At 37.5% G+C, this 18,270-nt stretch overlaps 1 protein-coding gene and 1 long non-coding RNA gene across 2 annotated transcripts; one reads left to right on the top strand and one right to left on the bottom strand.

The window, feature by feature from the left end:
• The first annotated feature begins 363 nt into the window (after positions 1–363).
• Positions 364–1,684, top strand: LOC131330407 (uncharacterized). Its single transcript, XR_009201111.1, has 2 exons — positions 364–785; positions 1,422–1,684. It is a non-coding gene; the product is annotated as an uncharacterized LOC131330407 (long non-coding RNA).
• Positions 1,685–2,179: 495 nt separating this feature from the next.
• Positions 2,180–11,030, bottom strand: LOC131330404 ((-)-germacrene D synthase-like). The gene is made up of 7 exons (XM_058363971.1): positions 10,755–11,030; positions 10,165–10,444; positions 4,146–4,521; positions 3,595–3,816; positions 3,190–3,328; positions 2,834–3,082; positions 2,180–2,709 (listed from the first exon to the last, which is right to left on the bottom strand). Exons 1-7 carry the CDS (start codon positions 10,902–10,904, stop codon positions 2,416–2,418), a joined length of 1,710 nt encoding a protein of 569 aa, XP_058219954.1. The 5' UTR covers positions 10,905–11,030; the 3' UTR covers positions 2,180–2,415.
• Between the last annotated feature and the right edge of the window lie 7,240 nt (positions 11,031–18,270).

The raw sequence follows: 18,270 nt of genomic DNA on the forward strand, positions 1-18,270 counted from the left end.
AATGCGTTATCAATTAGTTAAATTTTTTTCCATGCAAATTAAGGGATGGAAATCGATCAAGCCTTATTGATATCTGAATGAGTTGATTTTTATAAATACTCTTAAAAAAAGCCGTTTAAAAACATTGAACGGCTCCGATCATTTCCGGGAAGAGTTTAAACTCTTTTGCGAAAAAATATCATTTAAATCCAGACCGTCTAAAGCCGAAATGGACGGCCGAGGTCGCTCGACTCCGTGAATAAGGGATTCAAGGAGTCTTCGTGAATAAGCCAACCTCGCCCTAAATATGAAAGGCGACTGCAGTACCGTCCAACAATCTTCAACATTGAAGTAACTCGTATGAAAAAAACTTGCACGTACATTAATTGTTCACATCCATGAATCACATGCAAAGATAGAATGGTAGTTTCCCGACGTCCTTTGCCATGCGGCGGAGGGAACGGCCGAACGGGGCCACTACGATGGGCTAACCAATGAGTTACGCGACTTAGCCGGAATTCCAGAGTCAAAGATGGGGGGTGGGGGCACTCCTGCCCTCCTATATAAACCCAAGTTTGTAAGCACAAAAAAACCCACAACACTACTGGCTATATATACATAAGCTCCTTTATCTTCAGTTAAAAAAAAAAAGAGTGCTATTATTTGCAAAATAAGCAATGGAGGCTCAAGGCAATGGCTACGCTAATGAAAAGCATTTGCCAATTGTTGGCAATGGCTTTCCTTTAATACATCGTGCCTCTTTCACTGGCGATTTTGTTTTTGGCACAACATCGGCTGCTTTTCTGGTACTCGCTCTATCTCATAGTATTTAGGTCTTTTATAAAAGTTATAATATTTTATGAGCAAAGGGAAAGGAATTCGTTAACAGATAAGGGATACGACCAAGACGGGTTTATATAAGTACCTTTGGATAGTCTCGGAAAGTAAAAAAGAAGTTGCTGCTTTGATTTTTCAAAATGGACAATATTGCCGGGGACATTCTGAAAGGACAAAAGAACCAAGAAGAACAGAGCGAGTCATTAGTTTTGTATGGAGCATACTTCTCCATTGCATTTGGATAGTGTCGGAAATTAACAAAAAATGTTTCTTTGATTTTTCGAAACAGACCATATATATTGTGGGACCGACATTTGAAAAAGACAGAAGAACCAAGAATAGGGAACAGACTGAGTAATTAGTTTTGCATAGAATACAGTAATACACTTATCAATTGCATGTGTACTGTGTACATTAATTAAACCATGCGTAATCATGTATTAAATGAAAAAAAGAACAAAACAAAAGAAAAACAAAAAAACTGGGAGCACACTTTTCATTTGCTTCTGTCCCAATTAACCAGTAGCTCTCTCCATTGAAATAGAGTACCGTTCTACTTCTACTAATATAGAGATAAACGGTTTGGTTATGGTGTTTTTCCTTAGTTTGAAGGCGCGGCAAACGAAGGGGGTCGTGGCCCAAGCATTTGGGATGATTTTGTTAAAATTAATGCATTGTTTGTCTTTTATTTTATTTGGACCAAGTTTATGTTTGTAATTGGGCTAGTTTGTGTTATTTTGTATTGAGCCAAATGATTGTATTAAGCCCAAGCCTATTTTGTATGTAAAGATGCTAGTAGTAGTATTTAAAGGGAAAAGTAATGAATGTAGGCCAAGAGAGAGCAGCCCCACTTTTCCTTTTCTTTTTCCCCTGCTTTCCAGAGAGACACATCTCTCCTTCTCTGTTTTTCTGTTCACTGTCGTCCATAATTGAAGCCAAGGTAATCGCTTTAGTTAGTAATATTGAGGCTCAAAGCACACACCCATCATCCAAAATTATGTGGCACTCCACCACTCTATATTCCCTGAAAAAGGTAGTTTTATCTGCAAAGTCTAAATCTTTCCAGCAGCCGAAAAAACAAAAATGAAAAATGGAATTAGTAACATGAAACAAGATCGTTATCTTGTACTTGTAAGACCACTACAATTTGACTCAACCAACGAAGGCGATTACCTGGTGATTTCACTTGGCTCCCTCTGGTGCAAATTTTGCAATAGGTAAAAATCCAATTTTGCAAACTCCATTAGAGTTTTGTTGTGGGAATCATCTTGTTTTTAGTGGCATAGCGATACAAATAGGTGTTCACAAGATTACTTGATCTTCGGGTGATACAAGGGGAAGTCGAGATAGATTGAAATGGGAATTTTATTGATCAAAGGAATAGAGATGGGATCGAGCATATATTTCATCCCAATTAATTCGTTACATACAAGTGCTTGCCCTCCTCCTCGCTCTACCTCACCTTTCTACACAACTGGAAAATGAAAACAGAAAGGAAAAACAGATCTTTTATTGAAAACAGAAATTGGCTATTGCAACATCACACAACATTCCTACTTGGCACCGTATCATTGGGCTCAACCTTTTGCAAGAGAGATTTCAAATTGGCACAGAATCAACGAGTACCGAGGTCACTATTTCCTTGAACTTGGCCCCAGAATGTGTGTAACTATCCGCATCCTTGTATACAATATGAAACGTTCGTGCCACATTGAAAACTCTCAAGAGGACAGGCATTGGGACAGCGGTTGGGCGGAGGCACTCTGAGTTGTTGTCTTTCCATGCACTTGTAACTTGTTTCTGAAATTCAGCAACGGCCTCTTCTTCTGTCGCACCATATTGTTTCATGTAACATTCAACTGCTGAAGCTGCGTGACCTCTTTCTTGCTCAAACTACAGTTGCACCATCACAAATGTTAGCATGAAAAAAGAGGTAGTGCGACGTCATAATAATATATATGCTGTATTATGAGTCTATGGCTACTTTAGAACAAGTTATATCCTCAATCGATCTTACCGCGTGGGAAACGATGTCGTCCATGAGCCTGCCAATCACTCCAGAAGCTTCAACAATTAAAGGATCACTGATAACCCAATCAAAGGCCTCTTTGGTCGCAACCTCTCCCATTCCAACAAGGGAAGCGGTCGCAAGTGATCGGAGACCAGCACTCAGTTTCCCAACTGGCATATACTCTTCCAAGGTTGGAACATAACCTTCGTGATACCATTTGGCTTCAATCAAGTATACTCTAACCATATCTTTCAACTGCAATTCATTTTGAGGACAATGAGTAAGTACTATTTGACGGAATTCTAACTTCTAATAAATTGTAAAAATTAAACAAAGAAGTCAGTTTGTTCAAGGCGAAGTACTGCGGATTTGGCGTATTCGACTCGATATGATCTTCCTTGCTTGGCCATTTCATCCTCAATCATGTTGTAAGTATCCAAAATCTTCTGATAAAAGTGTTTCATGTAGTCCGGAAGTTGATCCGGGGCATTGACATCCCACCTGAAAATCCAAATAGGTTATGGGAAATGACCAAGGGGCAAGGGGTATAGCAATAGTTGTTGAAACCAAATTTAGATAATAACTTTACATTCTACTTTTAGATTTCGAAATGTATACTCTAGCATTAGTTGATAACGTTCCATCACAAATTCAAGATTCAAACACAGTCTAGGAATCTCAACTTAAAACTTTTCAAGGTTTTGATCTTGTGAGAACAGGTCAAATAAAAAATAGTTTAAGATCACGATGGAGAGGGAAATTTTAACCTTTGAATTGCATCATGGTAGATCACAAGTTCTTCGATGGTAGCATTGCTGGCATCATATAAGTCATCATTAATGGAAATCAAGGAAATCAATTTGGTTAGAATCCTTATAGCAGGAAAATATTGGGGCTCATAGTACACTCCCAATATCCAAAAGAACAACTCCACCCCTCTGTCTCTAGCGAAAGGTAGTTTCCCTGCAACGTCCAAATCTTTCCACCACCTAAACCCAAAAATTGCACGGTTAAGAAAAGCGAAATGATATATTATTGATTCTATGTAAAACATAGGTCTAACATGTATATAATACCCCGGATTTCTTTGTGAAGATGAACTGATAATGTAGCATTTTTTTTTGAAAAGCTAAAAAGTCTTCAAAAAAGACAATACAGGCGATACAACCTTAGATTAGTAATTTTTCCTTCAGATGCCCTTGTTTTTTTAATCTTTGTATCATTTCAGAGATTAATAAAATTCTTTTGCCGAAAAAAAAACAAAAAAACTAATGAAGAGCTTCTAGATAGGCTTATTGAACAGTTCGTATTATGTCACCTTGTGAATTCGCTTAGCTCTTTCTGGTGCAATCTCTGCAGTAAATTGAAATCTAATTTTGCAAAATCCAATAGAACTTTGTTGTGGGAATCATCTTTTTCATAGAAGGAGATATAGTGCCATGACTCGAGCCTTGTCAAGCCCAAGTGAATGGGCTGATCTAGAGCATGAACTACTTGTGCTGCAATTGGATTATTGCTCAAGTTTGGTAGTGCGGAATTGAGGTGAGTGGTGGTGAATTCCAGTGCTTCATCTAGTATGTCTTCTTGATGCATCCTCAGATGTGAAGCTTCATACAAACTCAACAATCCTCTCACATCACCAATCAATGATTCTTTAAATTTTCCTTCATTGTCCTTGAGTTTGTTGAATAAATCTGCTTAAACCATTCAAAAACATGCATGATCAATTTACATAGAGAAATTTATTTTTTTTCTCTTCTTGCTCTTTATTACCAAAAAGTGAGGCTTAAGACTACGTTGAGTTGAAGTGAGCAACAACACTAATAGAGTATATATGCATTCTCTAAAACTCTCTCGTTGCTTTTTTCTTACTATCGTTCTCGATTTCATTGTTTGTTTTTAAAATACTCCCTCTGTTTTAAATTGTTGTGTCTGTTTCCTTTTTGGGACCTTTCAAAAAATTGTCTATATTTCACATCTAAAATGTTTTTTATGGGTTCGAAATCCTTGTTTAACAATTTTAATTGAGATCTATCAAATAATATCCATATTGAATATAAAAAATATTATAAATTAAAAGGAAACAGGGACAACAATTTGGGACGGAGGGAGTAATGTAATTTCCCGTCGCCGGAAAAAAAAAATCACTTTCCATAACAGTAGAAGACACAAAGGTGACTTACCGCAAGAGACGGGATATCCTTGTTGTCTAAATAATCGAAATAAGAGAGCAGTCATGTAAAGATCCTCATCATTATTCACATTTTTTTGAGCAATTTGATGATCGGTTTCATATATGTGATGTAATATTTTCTCAATCTCTGTTTCGAAATGGTAGGCCACACCCAGGCGTTGGATTGCATCAATAAGCTCTAGCTGTTGTGAAGGTTCACCCTTAGCTTCCACTAGCTGCTTTCTCACCTTTTCTTTAAGCTGTTGATGATTTCGCTTCATGTTGATACCCACTTCCTACAGGAAAAATAAATAATTATAACCATGTCTTAACATTATTACGTGGATTAGAACCATTGGTTTAACAGTTGCGTACTTGCACTTAGGTGTAGTGTGATATCGGGTTCAATTTTTATTTATTGATCGATGGGTTGGGATCCTCTATAGATTTGTCTAACAAAAAAGTATACCTGCAGGTTACGTGAATCTTCATCATCTAACACGAGAAATGTTTATTTTTATTACCACAGGAAATACATTCTGGTCTAGGAATTGTGTGAGAACAGAAATTAAAATGAAAACATGACCCAGAATACTTGCTTTTCCAAGCTGGTTTTAAAATTGAACGCGGTCAAAATCATTTTCTTAACCAGGTGAGCCCATGCTGCACTCGTCTACCATTTTAGGGGTTTTCTAGTTTTTCCAATTTCGATAATCCAATTTGCGTTGGTCAAAATACAAGGATGTCCTAAATTATTGGTCCAATTTGATAACTCAAATAGCAAAATTATGTACGGAGTATGTAGTATTCCCTTTCGACCATTCTCTATTTCATACTTTGCATGTAGCTAGGTTGGGAGCGAGAAAGGATTTTTTTGGTCAACTTGCATGGGAGAAATCTTAAATCTCAGTTAAGTTTGTTTAAGAAATAGCCTTATCTAATTATTTTTATTTTCCCATGTCTTTTGAAAAATAGCAGATGTATTTAAGTAGAGTAGAACAATTAGATAACACGATTGGACATAGTAGAATTTTATTCAATAATGGTCCTATTTTCATCTAGACCACCCTACGTGTATCTTCATTTAAAGAAAAAATAATACAATTAATTTTACCATGTCAGCAGAAGCGTATGCAAGGAAATGATCTCCCCAAACGCTAGGATGAAAAACTGATGCAGGGCGACGCTGTATGACCGGAACGGGTGCCTTACTTGCGGGTAATAAAACTGTTGGAATAGAAGCAAATGCCATTTTTCTGGGTTGGGTGGCTGTGTTATGTGATGGAATAAGATAAGAGGAATGAAGAGAAATTATGGTGTTGAATAAAGAGCAATTGTGCCTTCTATTTATAGAGGGGCTAGATTCTGATGGGACTGGAGTAGGGGTGGCAAACGGGCGGGTTTGGGTCAAATTGGGTAAGTTGTTAGTGGATTGGGTCTTTAATGGGTCATTGACCCATTTAGACCCATTAACTATGAGTCTAATTACCCATACCCAACCCGACCCATTTATTTTAAAGCAAACCCGACCCGCCCATTAACCCAATTACATATATACTAAAAATTATGATCGAAAAATTAGAAAAGTAAAAAAAAATTATGATCGAAACTCATAAATTTTTTCAAAAAGACGAGAATAAGTAATTTTTTTTGTCTTATTGATTTTTTTTTGTCTTTATTCAAAAAATTTTAAGTTTCGATCAAATTTTTTTACTTTTCCGATTCCTCTCATCAAAACAAATTAATAAGTCACAAAAAGATGACAAAAAACAAAAAAAATGAAAAAAAAATTTGAATAAGGACAAAAAAATAAGTCAATTTTATAATCCAAACCCTTTGCGGGACTACTATGAGAGAAATTTATTCACGGTGGAGCACAATTTCACGGGTCCATTCGCACAATTAATGGATGAGATGTGTTTTCAATTTTGACTGGTCAAAATAATTGTTACCGGTCACAATTGATTTTTAATTCGGACCAGCGGGGGGAGAGAGAGAGAGAGAGGGGGGGGCAGGGGGGAGAGAGAGAGAGAGAGAGAGAGAAAAGAGACCAGCGGGGGGGAGAGAGAGAGAGAGAGAGAGAGAGAGAGAGAGCGAGAGAGGGGGGCAGAGGGGAGAGAGAGAGAGGGAAAAGAGACCAATTGATGGGTCTGGGTTTGAAAAAGAGACCAATAAATTTGGTGGGTTACTTTCATTGCCCGTTGGGTTATTTAAGTTGACCCAATTGATGCCCAATTATGACTCAATTAATACTGGGTTAGCTGGGTTTGAACCCATTCTTACCCAACTAATAAATGGGTTGGGTTGAGTCTATTTTCTAATTGATGGGTCTGGGTTCAATTTGTCACCCCTAGACTGGAGACATCCTTTAGGAGGCAGCAAAATAATTTTGTTTATTTGGGAGACAAGAATTACACTTTCTATGTGACACGGTCATGTCTTTTACTCTATTTATTAATCTTTGCAATATTATTTTCAAAGATTAATAAATTTCATATTTTGTTGTTAAAGAAAAAAGAGTGTGTGTGTACTACATACATTTTAGGAGCTCAAAGTGAACTTCAATATTAGGGCTCCATACGTACTTTTGTGAGAACAAATATACAAATAACGTATAGTACACAAGTAGATAAAATTACCAAAAATAGTAATTATTAAAAGAAGTAATAAAAACACCACTTGAACATCTGTCTCCTTGCATTTTTAGCAACAAATAGAGCAATTATAAAAATTAGGCAAATGCTAATCAATGTCTCTGAGGCACAAGTTAAGATGCGGTATATATAGATTATTTACAAGTTAAGGACCTAAGGTACAATAAATAAGGAAGGTGGAATGCATATGGAATATGCACAAATGTCACAAGGAAACATTAATCAATGAATATTTCATGTAAATGATTTGTCTATTTATTCTCATATGTCCATATTTGTCCGATCTAGATAGGAGAATCAACTTTGTTTGGGAATATTTAACTAGGACAATCCCTAAACCAACCCTTCCCCGTGGCATCTTCCAACATAAAATGACTAACCTATAGGAGGTTTCACACATACAACAAGGTCTTCATCTTGTTTGAATCCTATATTTTCGTTAAAGTACTAGGTGATGACTCTTTTCTTTTCTTACTCATGTAATCACCTTGTTTTGGATCTATAAAAACTTTTTTTTCTTGTAGGATTTTGTGAAAAATTAAATTATGAACATCTCATTTTATTTATGTCCTGCATCCCATGGTATTTTTTTGGTCATTTAATTTTTATGTTACATGCTTGTATTGGTTTTTAGTTACCTGCTAATGCTATACTTGATAAATCTTAGAGCATGATGATGTGGAAAAAATGGCCCATGACAAAACTAGAAGACAAAGTGGAAAAGGAAAATGCAGGGAAGTGAAATGGAAAGAAATTGAAAAGTAGAAAATGAAGTGGAGGGAAAAGGAAAATTAATTGTTGTTGACTTTGTTTTAGAAAATGACATTAAATGTTGGAATATATCTTAAATTTATTGCACTTTAACTTGTGTCCGAGGGCAATTGTTAGCAGAACCTTTCTATTTTTAATTCATGTCTTCTGTATAGCAATTCATAATATTTGGATATAAAATCGTAACATTTGTTTTGAATTCATAACATACAAAAAAAATGATCGGCAAAAGAAAATTCTATAAAGAATTAGATAAATATTTATGAATTTTTCAACAAATATTCTCAATTTCTATGCAAATGTTATGAGAATATATAGAAATGTTATGAACCTTATACAAAACGTCATGAATTTTTCCATCTCTGACGAAGCTTTGGGAGTTGTAGCTAAGGATGTGAATTTAGAGAGTCAATCAAATGATATCAATTCTATTTCAACTCATGGTTTGGATTCTATTGTGGAGGATTCAATGGGCCTTCCTCTTTTTTCCATGAGGTTACGGGAGTTAAATCCCAAGGGGAAAAGATATTGAGTCATATTGCTCCAATGGTAACTGACCCAATGAAGCCGATTAATGAAGGTAAGAAAGTGTGGAATGAACCCATAGTCTTTGATTCTGGAAACAATATCAGAGCATCTCAATTTGCAGGGATTAATTTAATGGTGGGTTTTTCAGCCTAGGGAGGTCAATGGTAAAAATAGGAGCCAGCCTTACGGTGAAGATTTGGTTTCAATTGAGTCGAGTGGAACTTCAGTCCCGTCTCATGAAGTCTCCGGTTATATAGCTGATACACCATAACAGGAGCAGTACAGGATTGCAGAAGAACTTCAGGAAACTATCATTGCAAGCACTAAGTTGGGCATTAAGTATGATGACGCTGGTATATTTATTGAGAATTAAAAAGATGATTGAACAGGAAGCTAAGGATCTGGAACTTATGCTGAGAGACAATCCTTTCGCTCCTCTCCAAAAAAAATAAGCACCAAACGAATGAGTCCCGGGTTCGGCAGAGGTCCTAATCTGCTTTCTAATGGCCGGGTCTGGGGTGTAAGAGGTGGTGTGTGGGGTGGTGTTCTGATATTCTGTTAAGCTAGCTGTGCACGCGCGTGTTTGTTGCTGCTACTGCTGGTGGTGTGATGGCGGCTGCTCTATTTTTTGTGGTGGCGGTGATTAGAGTTGCTTGGATTAGGATTTGGTTTTGGTTCTTGGGCTGGGTTTATTATTTCAGTTGAGGGCATTTTAAGGCCTTTAGATGTTCGGGATTTTGCCCCTAAGGTGTTTGGACCTCGGTCCACTGTTTTTTTTTTCATCTAATTTTGGTTGGATTTCCCTCCCATTCCCTCAACTTGATGTACCATTTGTCAAGTTTTCTTAATAAAACTTTTTTTGCCTATAAAAAAAAAAGTCATGAATTTTTGTACAAAATGTCACGAATCCAAAGCAATTTGAAGGCGGTGTGTGTTGTAGCTTTATAGTCTTGTGTATTCTGAATCTCAAGTGTTTTTTCTAGATACTTTTTTAAGTGGGGTTTTGGTGCAAATTATATTCCGAATTCTTATTATGCATTCTGAAAGTGTTGGACATAAATTATGATCGAGAATGGATTCTACCCATTTGAGGAATCAGGCATAAGGAGCCATCATTCGAAAAGTAGGTCTACATGCAACTCTAACCAAAGCATTTTCAAATACAGCGATGTAGAGACAATTTCAGTACAATCGAATGGCAAATGACTTACCACAACTGACAGGATATCCTTCTTGTCTGAGTAACCGAAACAAGAGAGCCACGTAGTAAAGATCTTCAACATCGGCTTTTTCAAAAGCATGTTGATGATACGTTTTATATAGGTGTTGTAATAATGCAGCAATCTCAATTTGAAAATGGTAGGCCACACCGAGGCGTTGGACAGCATCAACGAGGTTCAGCTTTCGTGAAGGTTTGTCAGCTGCCATCAACATGTTTCTAACTTTCTCTTTCAACTGCTCAAGTTGTTGCTCCATTTTAACATCAGCTACCTGTGAAAGACAACATGAAGCGTAAACAAAGCATTCGCATTTTCAGTTTCTTTTTTTTTTTTTTCTTTTTTTGGGGATCGGCAAAACAAAATTTAATTGAAATCTCGAAATGGTAAATGAAGGAAAGATGAGGATGCATCACATTTAGCCATCACACGTAGCCAAACATAACCCCAAGGGATTTGCCCAAGTGAGCATAAGAAAACTAATAAGTGTTTATCCTCCCCATGAGGAAAATGATTCGTAGGGGCGGCGGACTTGTGCGGTGGAACAATGCGGTGGACTTAGACTTAGTGTTACTAAACTATACCGTGACATCAGAGCCATAGGAGAGAAAATGATCTCCCCATATAGTGGGATGATAATTTGCAGGGCGACGTTGAGTGACATGATCATCGGACACTTCACTATTTTTTGTTATTGGCACAGGGACAGTGGAATTAGCATTTACTAACTCCATTTTTGTTTCTCCTTTCCTCGGAACAACTAAAGGAAGGCTAAATAAGAGAGGGAGAGTGCTGAACTACACCACTCTAATTGTATATGAGAGTATGGGCTAAATTTTTCTGGTATATGCAACGAAGAGCTAGTGGTTTATATTTATAGTAGTAGTGGCACTAAAATTCATGGGATTAATTTCGGAGGTGAGAAACGTTAAAGAATCAGAAACACACTTAAAACGATTAATAAATAAACAGGAAATAGCTCAGAGTACATGGCATCATTTGAGCCACAAGGGTGATCGTCAGCACCTCAAAAGATCAGTACCACCTGACAATATGTGTGTTGCCTACAATTTCACAATACGTAGCACCATTTGAGCCACGAGAGATGCTACAATCGCACACAAAATTACACATCTTCTCACAAAACACAAGGGTCCCACATACACTTACACATAGTGTATGACAAAAATATTATTTAAGAAGACAAAAAGTTTGAAAATTGTCCTTTTATACTTTTTTCTAAAAATTTCCAAATTCAATCCGTATTTTTATACTTTTCATATTGCTTTCATAGATATAAATGATTGTTCCCAAAAAAAACTTTTGACAAAATGGTTAATTATTAAATGTTAATAATACAACGGTCTATGAAAATGAAGAGCAAGTTAGTCCCAATTCGCCCTAACACTCTATTTAGGTGCACTCATTTTTGTTGTTTTATCTATGTGAAACTATAAAATCGTCATTTTCATGTGTAGGAAAATAATGTACGAATGATCAGTTTTGCAAATTTTCATGAATAAGAACAAGAAAGATGCTGCACTTAGGCTCCGTTTGTTTTAATGTAAAATATTTTTCATATTTTTCATATAAAATATTTTTTCAGAAAACAAATTTAAACTTTTGTTTTTCGGTGTTTGGTTGGCACATGAAAAATATTTTTCAAAACAATGGCAGATTGATAGGTTCAGAAATATTTTAATCGAGTAAGTTTTCTCTCCTCCTCCTCTCTCGTTTTGGATCTAATATGATTTGAGAGAAGAAGGAAGAAAATGGAGTACGCAGTTTTGGAAAATGTCGAACCATCGGGATGAAATGTAAAAATGACTTACCGCAAAAATTAGAGGACTACAATTTCACTCCATTGGTGCAAAACATTTTAACTTGAAAATATTTTCCTTCTTCTTTTCTAGCCAAACAATGGAAATGGGTAAAATATTTTAACGTCCAAACAAAAGGATTAGATAAAAGGAGAGTGTTGGATTGACTGCTCGAAAAACAAGAACGTATTACCTCGGAATCTGCTACTGAAATATAGAATTCCAAAATGAAGAACGACGGCTGGGTTGAGTCGCGGACTAGGTCGCTCTCTTTAAGACGTTTCGCGGCTCTGCCCAGATTGTGCAAGCAGTTTGTTGAACACCACGCCGTCCCCAGGATAAAACAGCCCAGAATCCACCACCTCTGCTCGGCCTTCTCTGCACAGAAGAAAACCGAAAACAAAACACAATTCTACCTATTGCTCGAACTCAACAGAAACCATTTTTTTCGTGGAGAGAGCGAGAGATGATTTTTTTCTGTGTCTAAAACCATTTCCGAAATGTTGTATTTATAGGTGAGGGCTGGGTTTGATTTTTGGAAACAAAAAATCAAATCAAATCGAATTGCGTTAATTTAGCACACGGTTTTTAAACGTTTCCCTTAATCTGCTCAAATCAAATTCCTTTGATTTATCACACGTTTTTATTCAATCTGTCAATCAGCCAGAACTTCCCATTTGGAAAAGGATTTTTGATTGACTGAAAATATTCTATAACAAAAAACGTGTTTCAGAAATTTAGCAAAAACGTGGGCTTAACTAGTACGTGCGCGAGGCTCAAATCCCGGATTTGCAACCCCCCCCCCCCCCCGCGCGCGAATAACCCGTGACGCGCACCCGGTTAACTAGTTTCCGAATCAATTTTCCAAATTGCCGCCCAGTTTCCTGAGCGCGCGAGACCTCTCCTTGAGTCCTTATTCACAAACTCATTTGTGTGCAACGTCATTTAAAGTGGATAGAAGTTTTGTGATTTAGCAATGTGGGACTAGAGAAAACATGCACAATGTGTTTTACAAGTACACACCAAAGTTCCAACAATCCCCCACTTGTATTTTAAAACAAAATATTCGAGCAAAGGTATAAAGCTGTGCATAAGTAAAGGTGTTTTTCAACTTGAACCCTTACATAGTGATAGTGCTTCAGATAGTAACTAGAGTGACTTGTGATCTTGAACTCTAAGTCTGAGAGCACTACACACACTACTCTACTAATGTGTAATGTTTAAAGCTAGCACTTTACGGCCATGTGCTTATTTCCCAGTTTCATGAATGACCTAGAGAATTTGCCCAAATTCTCCCGAGAAGCGGCCACACTTCAACATTCATATCGGTGAGTCTATCGAGAGTACTCCTGTAGTCTAGGTACTCCACTCCACATAGAGATATAGAACTCATTAAGTGTTAAAATAACACAACCTCTTTCGCTACAGGATGTCACGCTTCTTAGGGATGGACTTGGAGTGTAACTCCTTACAGCATGATTCTTACCATATCACCATGTGACTTGTTTTTCCCTTTGAACCTATTTCTTGGGATCTCCAGTCTATAGGTTGGGTATCCATCACAAATGACTCATTTCTCAATGGGCTTTAGCCCCATCCCTTTCGAGGTGTTCCACACCTTCTCTCGAGCTAATCCTTTCGTCAAAGGATCAGCCAGGTTCTCTGCTGACCGTACATAATCCACTCTAATAGCTCCATTAGAAAGCAAATTTCTAACTGTGCTATGTTTACGACGTATTTGTCGTTTCTTACCGTTGAAAAAACGGTTCTAAACTTTTGCAATAGCCGCGGTACTATCGCAATGGATTAGTATGGCCGGTATCGGTTTTTCCCATAAGGGAATCTCTGACAGGAGGTTTCTCAACCAAGCTGCCTCCTCACTAGCCACAGCTAGTGCTATCATCTCAGACTCCATAGTGGATTGCGCCAAAATTGTTTGTTTCTTGGACTTCCAAGAGACTGCACCTCCTGCTATGTTGAACACATACCCACTAGTTGCTTTGGAGTCATCCGAAAGGGTGTTCCAATCGGCATCACTGTATCCCTCTAGAACAGCGGGAAACTTCTGATAGTGTAATCCAAGGTTCACGGTTCTTTTCAGATACCCCATGAGCCTCTCAATAGCAAACCAATGCTCCATTCCTGGCCTGCTAGTAAACCTGCATAATACCCCCACTGCATAAGCAATATCTGGTCTCGTACAATCACAAGCATAACGAAGACTACCAATAATGCTAGCATACTCAGATTGTCTAACACTATCTCCAGTGTTCTTAAACAATTTAATACTAGGATCAAAAGGAGTGCAAGCAGGTTTATAGTCAAAGTAATTGTATTTCTTCAAGATCTTTTCAATATAATGTGACTGATCAAGAGAAATTTCATTTGCAGATTTAGTAACTTTAACTCCGAGGATTACACTAGCCTCACCCAAATCCTTCATGTCAAAATTTTGGCTAAGCAATAATTTGGTTTCATTCACACAGATAAACTAGAGCCAAATATCAGAAGGTCATCCACATACAGACAGATAATGGTGCATGTATGATTATCAGACTTGTAATATATGCATTTATCACTCTCATTGACTTTGAAACCATTTGAAACAACTAGACTGTCAAACTTTTTATGCCACTGCTTTGGAGCTTGTTTAAGGCCATAAAGAGATTTAACTAGTCTACACACCTTGTGTTCTTGACCATGGACAACAAAACCCTCGGGTTGATCCATATAAATCTCTTCTTCTAAGTCTCCATTTAAAAAAGCAGTTTTAACATCCATTTGATGTACAACTAAGTTATGAACAGCAGCTATGGTAATCAAGACTCGGATAGAAGTAATCCTAGTCACAAGAGAGTAAGTATCGAAAAAATCTATGTTCTCCTTTTGCCTATATCCCTTAGCTACGAGTCTAGCTTTGTATTTATCCACAGAACCATCAAGTTTCAATTTCTTTTTAAGCACCCATTTGCAGCCTATTGCTTTGCAGCCCTGTGGAAGGTCTACTAATTCCCAAGTTCTATTGGACTCCAACAAGTCCATTTCATCATTTATGGCTTCTTGCCAAAAATCAGCGTCTGGGGAAGTCAAGGCCTCATTAACAGTAGTGGGGTCCTCTTCTAAAGAGAATGCAAAGTCAGGACCAAAGTCCTTAGCGATTCGAGCTCTCTTGCTTCTCCTTGGTTCAATCTCAGTGTCCCTAGAGTTTTCGTTTCTAGGTTCTTCTAATCTAGGCACACTACTACTAGATTCAGCACCCCCACTATTTCTAGATTTAAAAGGGAACTTTTCTTCGTAAAAATCAGCATCTATAGATTCTACGATCACCTTATTGTTAATATCGAAGAATTTATATGCTTTACTATTCACAGCATAACCAATAAAAATGCATTCATAAGCTCTACTCGCAAGTTTTGACCTTTTCGAGTCGGGAATACGAACATATGCTAAACAGCCCCAAACTTTAAAATATGACACATTGGGCTTTTTGTTTTTCCACAATTCATAAGGTGAAATGAGAGACTTAGAATTAGGAATTCTATTCAACACATAACATATAGTCAATAAAATTTCACCCCACCAATGTGAAGCTGCACCAGAACTAAGCATTATCGCAACTACGAGTTCACATAAAGTTCGATTCTTGCGTTCTGCCTTTCCATTCATTTCAGGTGAGTATGGAGCAGTTTTTTCATGAATAATACCAGTAAATTTATAAAAAGCAATGAATTCATTTGAATCATACTCAGTGCCTCTATCACTACGGAGTCTTTTAATCTTTCTTTGGAACTAGTTTTCGACCTCATTAAGAAAGATTTTAAATATATCAAATGCTTCACTCTTATGCTTCATCAAGTAAACAGAGGTATAGTTCGAATGATCATCAATAAACGTGATAAAGTATCGATGTGCATTTCTTGTGAGAACTCCATCTAACTCACACATATCGGTATGAATCAAATCTAACAATTCAGTCTCCTTAAAAGTTGATTTATGAGGCTCCTTTGTGATCTTAGCCTTGCTACATGATTCACATTTTTCAAAATCATTTAAGGAGATATTAGGAATAAAACCTAAGTTGCTCATATTCTTAATCAGTTTTTTGTTAACATGACAAAGCCTAGCATGCCACATATTAAAAGAACAAACAATGTAAGAAGAAGATGCATTTTTATTCATATCAATAGTAAGCTTAAACATGCCATTAGATGCATAACCCTTTCCAACAAACATGCCATTTTTAGTAAGAGTATACTGATCTGATCCTATAGTCTGAGTAAATCCAGCCTTATTGAGGAGGTAGCCGGATACAAGATTCTTCCTCATTTCTGGAGTGTGCAAGACTTCCTTCAGAGTGACAGTCCTTCCAGAAGTAAACTTGAGATCAACCTCACCAGTACCAAGAACCTTAGTGGTGTGGGAGTCTCCCAACAACACTTTCTTATCATCAGCCTCAGAATACCTTTTGAACAAGGAGCGATCATAACAAACATGGCGAGAAGCGCCAGTGTCTATCCACCACCCTTCTGAACCACTTATCAGATTAACCTCTGATATCATAGCCACTAGTGGTTCTCCATCCACCAGGTTCGCATGTGGAGCGCGACACCTGGGGTTCTTGCAATTTCTTGCCATATGGCCAGGCTTGTTACAATTGTAACACACAAATTGGACAGAGTTCGTGTTTCGAGCCTGGCCTCCAGAAGGAGGTAACTTCTTGTTCTGATTTGATTTTTCGTTCCGATTCTGGTTCTGATTTGGCTTCGTAATTCCTCCTTTCGGCTTGAGCACAGCCGAACTGTGGTTCTTTTTGTTTGCAACAAAGAGAACCTCATCCTTCTGATCCTGTTTTCGTGCCTCCTCCTCAATTCGGAGCCGACAATCAAACTTTTCATTGAAAAATCCTTTGACTTATGACGGAGATCCTTTTTAAAGTCTTTCCAACTGAGAGGCAGTTTATCAATAAGAACAGCAACCTGAAATTGTTCACAAATAGACATGCCCTCAGTAAGAATTTCATGTGCAATTTTCTGTAAATCATGTGCCTGGGAAACCACAGATTTTTCATCAATCATAGAAAACTTCAAGTAGCGACTAACAGCATATTTCTTAGTCCCAGCCTCTTCGGTATCATACTTTTTCTGGAGGGCATCCCAAAGTTCTTTAGCAGTATCAAAAGTGGAATAGTAATCGTAAAGCTCATCAGTCAAAGCATTCAGAATGTAGTTCTTGCACAAAAAATCATCATTAGTCCATTTTGAAATCTCTTTAGTGTTTTCAGTAGTAGGAGGATTCGCAGCAACAGGTTTAGTCGAATCACAGTATGCAGCAAGTTTTTGAGTAGTCAGGAAGAAAAACATCTTTTGCTTCCAACGTTTAAAGTGCAACCCCTCAAAGCGAAAAGGTTTGTTGATATCAGTAGTGGTAACAGAAATCTTGTTTTCAGAATCCATGGCACATTGAAAACGTCTTAAAATTGTTGGATTGACTGCTCGAAAAACAAGAACGTATTACCTCGGAATCTGCTATGGAAATATAGAATACCAAAATGAAGAACGACGGCTGGGTTGAGTCGCGGACTAGGTCTCTCCCTTTAAGACGTTTCGCGGCTTTGCCCAGATTGTGCAAGCAGTTTGTTGAACACCACGCCGTCCCCAGGATAAAACAGCCCAGAATCCACCACCTCTGCTCGGCCTTCTCTGCACAGAAGAAAACCGAAAACAAAACACAATTCTACCTATTGCTCGAACTCAACAGAAACCATTTTTTTCATGGAGAGAGAGAGATGATTTTTTTCTGTGTCTAAAACCATTTCCGAAATGTTGTATTTATAGGTGAGGGCTGGGTTTGATTTTTGGAAACAAAAAATAAAATCAAATCGAATTGCGTTAATTTAGCACACGGTTTTTAAACATTTCCTTTAATCTGCTCAAATCAAAGTCCTTTGATTTATCACACGTTTTTATTCAATCCGTCAATCAGCCAGAACTTCTCATTTGGAAAAGGATTTTTGATTGACTGAAAATATTCTGTAACAAAAAACGTGTTTCAGAAATTTAGCAAAAAATTAGTACGTGCGCGAGGCTCAAATCCGGGATTTGCACCCCCCTGTGCGAATAACCCGTGACGCGCACTCGGTTAACTAGATTTGCAACCGCCCCCCCTGTGCGAATCACCCGTGACGCGCACTCGGTTAACTAGTTTCCAAATCAGTTTTCCAAATTGCCGCCCAATTTCCTGAGCGCGCGAGACCTCTCCTTTAGTTCTTATTCACAAACTC

This window comes from Rhododendron vialii, chromosome 6a (genome assembly GCF_030253575.1).
Source record: "Rhododendron vialii isolate Sample 1 chromosome 6a, ASM3025357v1".
Lineage (NCBI taxonomy): Eukaryota > Viridiplantae > Streptophyta > Magnoliopsida > Ericales > Ericaceae > Rhododendron > Rhododendron vialii.

Bases quoted from the DNA above. Each gene is read 5' to 3' on its own strand.
- LOC131330404 (XM_058363971.1), bottom strand. From the start codon at position 10,904: ATGGAGTTAGTAAATGCTAATTCCACTGTCCCTGTGCCAATAACAAAA. The intron at 3,083-3,189 runs GTACTTCGCCTT...AATGAATTGCAG, and splicing joins TCGAATACGCCAAATCCGCA to TTGAAAGATATGGTTAGAGT. The intron at 2,710-2,833 runs GTAAGATCGATT...GTGCAACTGTAG, and splicing joins ACGACATCGTTTCCCACGCG to TTTGAGCAAGAAAGAGGTCA.